This window comes from Saccostrea echinata, unplaced genomic scaffold (genome assembly GCF_033153115.1).
Source record: "Saccostrea echinata isolate AGI-Se365-2 ecotype Australia unplaced genomic scaffold, CSIRO_AGI_Sech_v1 ptg000023l, whole genome shotgun sequence".
NCBI classification, from domain to species: domain Eukaryota; kingdom Metazoa; phylum Mollusca; class Bivalvia; order Ostreida; family Ostreidae; genus Saccostrea; species Saccostrea echinata.
In genome coordinates, this window is record NW_026889772.1 from 14,289,257 (window position 1) to 14,301,023 (window position 11,767).

Genomic DNA, 11,767 nt, shown 5'->3' on the forward strand with positions numbered 1-11,767 from the left:
ATTAAAAAAAAGAAAAATTCATTTATTTGTTGGCGAATGCATTGATTGTATGTGGACAGTGAAAAGATGGGGGGGGGGGGGGGGGAGGGGTCAATCAAGTATAAAATATTTGCAAAGCAAAAACGGTCTTTTTTCAATTCTTCTTTGAACATTTCCTAGATACCTCCTACTTTACTATCCCGACTTGGGGTGGGAGAGGGGTTGAGTGGGTGGGGCCAAGATACTCTCAACAGACACCCTTTCCCCTGTCTACCGCATCAGTCTCTATACAATATGTTGACTCAAATCAGCTCTTAAAATTGAAGCCTAAGAAAAATTTGCCTGGAGAATAAAAAATTGCATAGGCGACTAATTTTTTTTTCCGATAATTTAATTGGAAAACAATTGACCTTATCATCGTACACTTTACTTCATTTTACAATTGTCAATTTTCTGGAACGAAAAATTACCGGGGGCAGCTATTATCTGTCTTACCTGAGAGCTCCGTGTGCTCTGACGCGAAGCGAAAATTCGTTCGCACGTGCGCTTACTGATAAAACAAACAATGAAGATGACGAAGAAAAAAAAAGAAATGTCCATTGCTAAAAAAATATTTTCTCCACTCCACACTGATATACAGCCAGCATCATTCTGTCACTCTAGGTAAAAAAAGAAGAAAAAAAAAACGCTGCTTCTAATAACTTTGTGATTTTGTACAAAATAATAAATAGAATAGGAAACCTTTTTTTACCACTATTACAAGATGACAAACTTTGCGATCTTCGTTTATCTTTAGAAATTCGCTTTAAACGATCTATATTCAGCAAAATACATTTTAATCTTGCTCGAATATCATTACTAATTATGGTTATTATTAATTTTACACCTGCTAAATATACATGTAATTTGGTGGTATTGTAGCTTAATTAAATGGAATAATAATAAAATAAATAAATTGTAACAGTAATGAGTGAAACCGTCTCCAGTTTTACAAGGTAATGTGTCTTTAATAACAATGCTACATAGAACAACAAAACACACAAAAATGATCAATGGCAGTTCGATATGTCTTTGCTATTTGGAGACTGGTGACAGTATCCCACAGTTTGTTCACTTCTTCGTTCAATCCATCATTGTTGATGAGGTGGAACACAAGGAGTTGTGGTGGTGTAATTCCTTGACTTTTGTAGACAACTTTATAAGATACGAGATGAAAGATTTATAACTCTGCATGCAAAGTTCAAATGGCTTAGTAAACTTTATAGTTCTCTCTTAGCACACGATTTCTGAGCAGAAAAATTTCTGATTATTTCCCCAGTAAGAACAACTTTTTCCTGTGGTAGTCTTGCATCCATCTTTGAAGTATCAAGTATGAATCGTAGATATTCCAGGCAAGATGTTCGACCTACAGTTTTGTGTGTTGCTTTTATTTAGTATATTGATTAGATCATTCAAAATCTTAATTCCAAGTTTTGGCGTTCTCACTGTGGTGCAGATGAATAGACAATTGCGCGATTATAAAAATTTTATATACTTTTTTCTGTAGCAGGTCATTTGGTATATCAGTTTGATTTCCAGCAAAATGCATTTTAAAAAAAAATCAGATTCTCTGTTAACAAGTACTCAAACTAGAGTTAAATCTTTATCTTACTCTGATGGCAAATCACAAATGAATTAATGGTTTGGTTGAGTAAGATGCTCATAGGTCTTGTAATCCATTGGTATTTACACAAGAGGCTGAGTTGATTGGCACATCTAAAACACTATCTTTTCTCTCTTTTAGTTGATTCTTGGGGGGAGGGGGGTATTCTGTTGATCTTACCCTAGAGTGAATTTGTTTGCACTGGACACACACATGAAGGTTGTTATATCGGGGACAGACTTCTCACGATTGACATATTTGCAGATTTCAATACCTCCATAATGTTGTTTGACTTTCTAGTATTACGGTCGGCCGATCTAGAGAAAATGGATGACATATCATTGTTGACATTGGCCATTACTGAACAAATCCTGTTTTTTTTTACATAGTGTTAAACGTCTGAAAGAAAACACTGCTTGATTCAACAAGTGTCGGAGAATTACTGTTTCAGAAGTTTTGGTTAAGAGATGCTTGTTCTGACATAAATACTACAGCCGAGTTGTTAGAAAAAACATACGAGTCCGAGATGTCAACTTCAAGAAAACGCGTTGTATGGGCTAGGGGGAAAAGACTTTGGAAAGTTGATGGTAACTTATTTATTTTTTTATGAATGGAAAGTGATCATTGCCGAGAATAATCGCGTATATGTGTGGCGGAGAGGTGTGGATGCCGCAATGCATTAGTCACAGTCATGCGCAAGAGTTAGTCTGATAAATTGGGTATATATCTGAATAGACCAGCTACTCTGACAATTTTCAATTGTTATATTTATGCAGAAAACTACAGAAAAATGATTGATAATGAAGTGTGAACAGTTGTTGCCCAGCATTTCCCACAAAATGATTATCTTTCGAAACGATGCACTGGGATGAACCAGTGCATCGTGCAAGGATTGTGCAAAATTACAAAACTGAAAAAAAAATATTCGATGATTATTGTGGTTTGCACAGTGACCAGATGCTAACATTATTGAAAAATGCTGGTTATTGGTGAAAGATCAGCTGAGAAAATGCTCAAGCACATTTAGTAATGCAGCCGACCTTGAACTGGAAATTCGGAGAAAAGCTAGACCACCATTCCCATTCATTATATACGGAACCTTTACAATCACCTCCAGAACGATTAATCAAGATAATTAGTTCATAAGGGTATGCCACAAAGTATTAGGCAAGTTTCATTACCTGGTAATAACAATTTATTTATCATCCAGAAATCATATTTTTATACTGGATCCGTATGTTGCTATTAACATCAGGGCACCATTTTGTTCATAATATTATGATGATATTATTATCGGCAGTGTATAGGTATATGATACACAAAAGTATATTAATTCTGAAATAGGCGAATATAGCGAACAATGATCGATTTCAAAACACCTACAAACAAATCTGTGAATAGGACATAAAACACGGACCACTGGAAACTCCCGAGGAGGATCAGGTGGATAGGAAGAGTAAGCATCCCCTGTTCATCAGTCACACCGGCCGTGAGCTCTATGTATTGATTAACCAAATCGACAGGCCTGTTATTGTACTTGATATGAAATGAAAAGAAAAACACATCTGAATTTATAAAATTGAAAAAGAGGAAGATTTTTTTTTTTTTAAAGAAAACTGTCAATAATCTAGTACAAAATTATTTAAATAGATCACTATTAATTAAAGAATATTTCTTAGCAGTGAATAAGAGTCTTTTCATCGTATAACTTGAATCTTTAAAAATGTGTTGCACTCCCAACCTTAGAAATATAGATCTGAAACACAAACAGACCCTGTAATTGATAAATCGTTTTGGATAAAATGTTTTCTGTGTCATTATTATCCAAAATAAAAATCAGAGAATCATATACGTATAAAAAAAATTTTATGCTGGGGAGCAAAACGTCAAATGTTGCACTCCTAACATTGTCGGGTATGCACAGATACTTGACTCCCATTGATGCTGCTTGTGATTTATATAACATTCTTAACTTTAAAATTGTATATCAGTTTTTGTTTTACACTTTGAAATTATTTTTTGACTTAATTGTCTTTCAGATTTTTAAAATTGATTTTTTTGGCAACACTACATTTTTTCTGTTGCACTCCTGACATGCTATTACTTATTTTTTCTCAACATCAACCATGACCACAACTTGGTCAAACAAAAGTTGCTACAGTTTACATTTAAAGCTCACTACTTTGAATATTATCAGGAAAGTCTTTTTTTTCAACATAAACCATTTTTATTTATTTCACAGATCATCAAAAATTATTGCATTTTCAAAATGCCACAAAAAGGTGTTGCACTCCTGACATTTTTAGCATCATTGACATGATTGACATCATCACAATCTGGAGAATAATTTACTATGTTGCAGTTGTTTCAAAAGTTAACAAATGTTGTGGGTACCATTTTGTTGATGTAAAAGGACTTTAAAGCTGGATTTTTAAGTTCATTTTTGAGAAAAAAAATTATGTGCAAGAGATATATTTAAGGTAAAAGAACATTTACCTGTTAAATAATGGGTGTATTGAATTTGTTCAATAAAACAGTACAAAAACTGAAATAAAAGAAGATAATCGCTGAAAATATGAATTTCATTTTTATTGTAAAAATCATAGTATTAACAAATATTTTACATAATGCAATAGCTCAAACAAAATTCATATTTACTTAATTGGACATACATTTACATGCATATCTATAATGAAATATGTATATATGCATTTATTTCATTAAACTTGAATTAAAGTATTTGTAATTTCCTCGTTCAAATTGTGAATCGATTATGAACTTTCATAGTTCTTTACATCCTTAATACTTTTTTCCTAAGTTATTTTCTATCTTTCAACAATCTTTCAAAAACATTCTTATCATAATTTTAAAAACTGAATCTTATGCCCATGTCGAATTAATCTACCTGAAAGTATTACTGAACTCTATTTTACATGTTCAAAAGTTTACAGGAATTGAATTTTCATTATTTAAACACATAGGCCTTTGAATTCAGAGTAAAAATATCTCAAACATTCAATAAATATCTATGCTTGTCACTTTTGTTTAATAAAATTCATATCATGACGTAATAGAACTTTTATTTATATTCAAAAACCTATTGAATTATCTGCATAATTTTTATCATTATCATTGTAACAGTTTTAACAAGCAAAAAGGCGAGGGTTGTCAAACTGTGAGAAGATATCCAGCGATCTAGGTCTATTATTCCACGGCCAGGCTATCCGAAATTATTACGCCGCCATTCTTGTTGATCTGTCATTAGTTGTCCTGGACGATTGTCTCTAAATCTATTCTGTTCTAAAGCAATAAAAGGGAAATTTGTGTTATCCTGCTGTCCCTGCAAAAATGGGGATCTTGTGTTATCTTGTGGTCCCTGTGCAAATAGGGACCCGGTGTTATCTTGTAGTCCCTGTGCAAATAGGGACCCGGTGTTATCTTGTAGTCCCTGTGGAAATAGGGACCCGGTGTTATCTTGTGGTCCCTGTGCAAATAGGGACCCGGTGTTATCTTGTTGTCCTTGTGAAAAAGAAGATAAAGTGTTATCTTGTTGTCCTTGTGAAAAGGGAGATATAGTGTTATCTTGTTGTCCCTGTGAAAAGGGAGATATAGTGTTATCTTGTTGTCCCTGTAAAAAGGGAGATAAGTTGTTATCTTGTTGTCCCTGTAAAAAGGGAGATAAATTGTTATCTTGTGGTCCCTGTGGAAATAGGGACCCGGTGTTATCTTGTGATCCTTGTGAAAAAGAAGATAAAGTGTTATCTTGTGGTCCCTGTGGAAATAAGGACCCGGTGTTATCTTGTGGTCCCTGTGGAAATAGAGACCCGGTGTTATCTTGTGGTCCCTGTTGAAATAGGGACCCGGTGTTATCTTGTGGTCCTTGTGAAAAAGAAGATAAAGTGTTATCTTGTTGTCCCTGTGAAAAGGGAGATATAGTGTTATCTTGTTGTCCCTGTGAAAAGGGAGATATAGTGTTATCTTGTTGTCCCTGTAAAAAGGGAGATAAATTGTTATTTTGTGGTATCTGTGAAAAGGGAGATATGGTGTTATCTTGTGGTCCCTGTGGAAATAGGGACCCGGTGTTATCTTGTGTTCCTTGTGAAAAAGAAGATAAAGTGTTATCTTGTTGTCCTTGTGAAAAGGGAGATATAGTGTTATCTTGTGGTCCCTGTGAAAAAGAAGATATAGAGTTATCTTGTTGTCCCTGTGAAAGTGTTGGTGCGACAGGTGTGTCCATCATATCTAATCGGTTTGCATTCCACATGTCTACACCGCCAGGACCATTAGGAAAATTCATCGGTGAATTGCTCATGAAACCACCCTGGAAATTGTTGGGAAAAGGAGTTTGAAAATTTGAGTTTGGAAACATGCTTGCTTGGTTTGGATTTGCAAAATTTAACGCACCGAAATTTCCACCAAGCATGGATGAATCTTGGATCTGGTTCAATCCTTCATTCTGAAACAACCGAGGAGTGCTCGGGTCATTCATAAAATTAGATGGCACAAACGACTGTTGCATACCTGAACCCATTAGGCTTGCAAAATTTGGACTTTCTATACTTCCTGTATTGTCTTGTTGGGTAGAGGGAATCTGAAAGTTTTGTCCAAATTGCTGAGTAGAAAACTGGTTATTCAGGTTAGACTGCCCTTCACTTATCATTCCCCCAGGCTGAGTCCCAAAAGTTGAAGAAAAACCACTCGTAGAAAGCTGATCTGGTTGAATGCCAGGAGTCCATGAAGATGCGTCTGGTGAACCGTTCCATGTAGAAAATTGACTTTGGTCTATTGGATTTTGGGAGAGAACGGCGGTGAAAAATAGACTCTGAAAAAATAAGCATTGTAAACATTTTCATTCTGCTGATGAAATATTGTCCAGAGGAATTGTCCGTTATTTCCCGAACACGACAAGGAGTACACGGCCGGTGTGACCGGCCGGCAGAGGATGTTTACTTCTCCATGGCACCTGATCCCACCTCTGATGCTTTAAAAGTCCGTGTTTGCTCTGTTCCAAAATTTGTATTGTTTAATGGACTTGAATACTGTTCGTTTTCTCCATATATTACATACACATCTCAAGGGATTGGTATTTTAACTGAAGTTAAAGTAAGATTCATACTTTATATGTATGTGTTTACTTTACCTTTATAAAATTGCAACAACAAAAAAACCTACGAAAAAGACCAAGAAAAGATAAATTAGCTCAATTTCGTAATAAATTTGTCATCTATTTCAGGCTAACATCTGAAACATATTCACTATGCACAGAGAGTTTGTAATACATGCAAAAACCATCTTACATATGGTACTCCTATGCATAAAGAGAATGCAACAGATTTTCTTACAAGTCGCCAGCTTAAAAAGAACTCTCTTCAGACTTTAAATTCCTAAGAAATGCAAGGTTGCTGCGATCAATTTTCAAAATATTCTTGAAATATCATTTATGATGTTATGTGAATATTCTTTTTTATATCATTGTAGTAGGCATTTTTTGATGACTACAGTACTTTATCATTTCTTTCCACAATTTTTTTTTTCAGTAAAATGCAATTTCTCACCTTTCTCCAATGACTGATAAACTTGTAACGTTTAATGATAAGTTGCAATTACCTCAAGAAACATTAAAGATGCCATTATCTTAACGGACACAAAGTCAAAGACCAATGAAGAAAAAAAAACGTTACAAAATCCCAGCGATTTCAAAATGAAATTAAAAAAATAGATTTTTTTTTTAAAAACTAATAAACTTTTAATAAGGAGAAGATAAGGAAGATCGTGATGGAGGTAAAAACGTCCATCTTAAAACTACGATGAAAGAGAGCGCGAAGAGGCCTGAATTAAATATTTTTCATTCCGAAAAATTCCCGACGAAAGTCATAGGAAATTTCAAAACAACAAAAGTATTGAAAACGTAAGCATACAATAATCATTCTCTTACATGCAAGGAGATATACTTCGAGTGTTAAAAAATTCTGATTTACACTTTAATTTATTCTTAAATGTATTGATACCTAAATAATAAAAGCCAAAATGTTCAATAATGCAACAGAGATAAAATTGATTTCGGTTGAATATTTAAACAAAGGACGATTCAATTTTATTAAAATTTGATTTTTTTTCATATAAGTACCATTTCTAAATAAAGACTTACCAAAAGTAATGTTGCGAGCATCTTGTGTGTATGTCGTTACAGATATATAAATTATACTTGGAATTGTCTTTATATAAGTTGCGATGCCGGTACTTGTTTAGTTTTCCCCTAAACATCCTTCTCCCGACCTTTGCAGTTGATACTTCGTTTATCATACAAGTTGATTTAAAAGGTCAACCAGCGGAAGCTTCCTGGCATTTCTAACACCTGAATACGCAGCAAAAATAATGAAGATAATGATTACATTTGAAATGAAATAAACAAGGAGAGTGTAAGCCAGTTTTCATCAAAGTTCTGGGGAAATAAAAAAAAATTAATTGTAAGTCTCAAAAAGGATACATACATATATATATATATATATATCCTCTTGGAATCATTGAGGACGGAATCAGAAAGGCTATAGAAATCGACAGAGATAAACTTATTAATTCTTCAAAAAGTGACACATCAGATTCTGCAATATTACCGCTTGTAACTACATACAATCCAAAGAACAGGAATATAACCTCTACAGTGCGTCACCTCAACAACATTCTACAGACGGATGAGAAAATGTCCAAAGTACTGGAAAAATATAAATTCATCAACAGTAAAAGACAACCTAAAAACCTCCGAAGAATATTGTGTAAATCTACATTTCACCAACGGAATTTGTATGTGGTCAATAAATGCTCTGATTCACGTTGTGGAACCTGCCAGTATATTAAAGAGGGAAGTACTTTTACACTCGGAAATAAAGAATTTACTATCAATGCAGATATGACCTGTGCATCTAAAAACGTTATTTATTGTATAACATGCACTGGATACGGACAATTATACATAGGAGAAACGGGGACCACACTACGCACTCGTATACGCATACATAGACAACATATCAACCAACCCGAGTACAGAAAAATAAAACTCAGTGAACATCTTGCTGTTTGTGGACAGGGACAATTCTCAGTTTATCCCTTTTATAAACTCAAAACAGAAAATCTTTTAGAAAGACGGGAAAAAGAAAAACATTTCATCAAGATTTTTAAACCGTCCTTAAATAGTTTAATATAGACTGTTTCATGACTTTATTATTTATTACGCTATTAATGAACAAAGTAATTTTACTTAGACTCTATAATTGTTTCCTCTATAAGCATTGTGACGTCATTGCATTGTTGTTGACGTTATCATCAGGTAGCGTTATAACGTCACATGTTTGAATTGTTTTGAATTGTAAAACGTCTGAAGAAGTATAATGAAAGCGCTTACGTTTTACTAACATTGTTGCCTTGTTATTTTTAATTTTCATATTAATTACCGGACACTGTGATATTTCTTTTCATTTTTTGGATATATATATATATATATATATATATATATATATATATATATATATATATATATATATATATATATATATATATATATATATATATATATATATATATATATATATAGACTTACAAACGTATACATACGTATTGATTTAAAAATATATTCACATGTATAAACTTAAGGATGTATGCATGCACAAGTATAGGCTTAAGATAAATTTAGAGGAATAGACTTCATGTTGATATCTTCTAATGGTATCTTTGGTGTATTTACGCTTTGTAATATATTAAGCTAGGTCATAAAAAACAAATTTCATTTATTAAGTTTAGACTGAAAATTTGGAATAGTTGTCAATAATTCATAAGCATGAGTTAGAATTTTTCATGATACTTTTCATAGAGTTATCCCTCAGTAGCTGTTATTCCAAGAATAAACCTTGTTTGATGGTAACAGCTTTCCTGTTTGCCATTTTATTAAATTAACATTAATCTCAGATAGGAATTTCAAGTTTTGATTAAAACAATTTCTCATTCAGAAAATTTAAACAAGAATGCCTCGATGTAATATCGATGTATTACTGAATAAGAATATAGATAGTTCTTATTTAGGTAAATAAATACCGTTTCACAATCAGATATAAATAATATAATAAATATATAAAATTGTATTTACGAACAATGACCTATGGAGATAACGACCAGTATTCAAGATTATCTGTGCTTAAATTCTCATCAATAAAGGAACAGTACAATTATGCAGACTTGATTTGTTGTTTTGGAATAGAAAAAGTATCATGTAGATATTTCAACATATTTTTTTTTAAATATATACTATTTATACTGTCAGGTTTGATAGGAATAAACAATTGAATAAGATATATTACGAATGCAATAGGATCATGAACCCCCTAAACAATAATTAACTATGATATTCAGGAAAACTCAGGATTGTATAAGAATTACAAAAATGTATTAAAGATTTACAAAAAGTATTGATTAAGACTTTAGATATCGTTTAGGAAATATAAGCTCAGACCAGCTTAGTGTAAAAATGACTAATTTTACACACAGCAGAGACATAACACAATGAGGGCTTACCATGATTTATTTGTACACTGATCTTTTGTGCTAAGCTGTATAATCCTCCATGCCAACAAAGAAACATATGCTCCGGTGTATCCATTTCGGTTTCTTTTAGTAAAACAGACTTGAAAAGTGAAGAACATGTTATTTATGCTCTCTTACACGTTATATTTAGGACAACCCTCTACCAGAAAAAGCCATATGGACATTCTTGACCTTCTCAGTGTCTGGTAAAATTGATGCACAATATCTCAGTAATACGGAGAAACTTACGATTCTATCAAATGTTTTAAAATACTATATGTATGGCAATTTTGTTTCCATGTCCTTATTTGATTTTGAAAGAGCATGTACTATATTTGAGGAGAGAATTTTTTTTAGAAAAATTAGCCACACTGTACACAAAGTAAAAATGCACAGACAGTTATTATTAATTAATATCTTTATTGTTATTCTTATTTTTCATGAAATGTGTAGAAAACGAACAGTAATCATGCTCAAAATCCAATTAAACAATAAAAATTGTGAGCAGAAAAAACACAGGCATTTAAAAACAGAGATGGGATCAGGTGCCATAAAGGAGTGGGCATCTCCCTGTCGATCGGGCACACCCGCTGTGTTCCATTTGTCATGATCGGATAATCGGAAAAATCCATGGACAATTTCGGTAAGTTAGAAATGGCCTAACTATTTTTATAAATGACTTCAGTCAACAACCGAATTTACAATAAATTGTATTTGCAAACAAGGACATTGTGTCGACCATAAAATTTGCGAAATGAAAACTTTGTTGTCGAGATTGTGGATATTTTTGTATCATAAACTTATCTGCCAGTAGACTGCCTGATTTAAGAAATTGTTCACACATAGAACATGCTCTTGCGTACCGAATCAACTAGGAGACTTAAATCCAATATGCAGGTGATAATGTTAATTTGCTACATAAACAAGCATTCTGAGAGTATTGCATTAGCAATACTAGTCCCCTAACGGCAAGTGTAATCTGGTTCAATAAGAATTGAAAATAACATAATTCCGTCAAAAATCAGTGAAGCGGGACGAAATGCAAACTTGATCTATAACTAATCAAGGTAAAGTCACATATCAAAAATCAGCTCAATATCTGAAAGCTTTAAGAAGAAAATTGCGGAAAACCCCTAAAAATTGAAAAGGCTGTAATTCCGTAAAAAATCGATGAAGCGGAACAAAATGCAAACTTGATCTGTAACTCATCAAGATACACTCACATACCAAAAATCAGCTCAATATCTGCAAGCGTTTAGGAAAAAAGTGCGGAAAACCAAGTGAGACAGACTGACAGACAGACAGAGGGACAGACAGACAGACAGACGGACGGACAGACTCAGAGGAAACCTATAGTCCCCTCCGGTTTCACCGGTAGGGGACTAATAAGGGAAGATGACGAAAGAAAAAGTGAATTCTATCCCTAAGTTTAATTCTATCCTGAAGTTTAGTTGTCAGTTTGCCATCAAAGTCATCTCTAGTAAATCATCTAAATTGGAAAATGTGTCAGCCACTCTGGAGTTTTTTTTAGTTCAAAGAGATATTTCGAATCAACATAGGAATATTATACAAATA

The 11,767-nt window shown here is 33.2% G+C and overlaps 1 protein-coding gene across 1 annotated transcript; it reads right to left on the minus strand.

The window, feature by feature from the left end:
* Positions 1-4,262: 4,262 nt before the first annotated feature.
* LOC133191514 (repetin-like) lies at positions 4,263-7,796 on the minus strand. The gene is made up of 2 exons (XM_061327265.1): positions 7,770-7,796; positions 4,263-6,443 (listed from the first exon to the last, which is right to left on the minus strand). The coding sequence occupies exons 1-2, from the start codon at positions 7,788-7,790 to the stop codon at positions 4,842-4,844; spliced, it is 1,623 nt and encodes a 540-aa protein (XP_061183249.1). The 5' UTR covers positions 7,791-7,796; the 3' UTR covers positions 4,263-4,841.
* Positions 7,797-11,767: the final 3,971 nt, after the last annotated feature.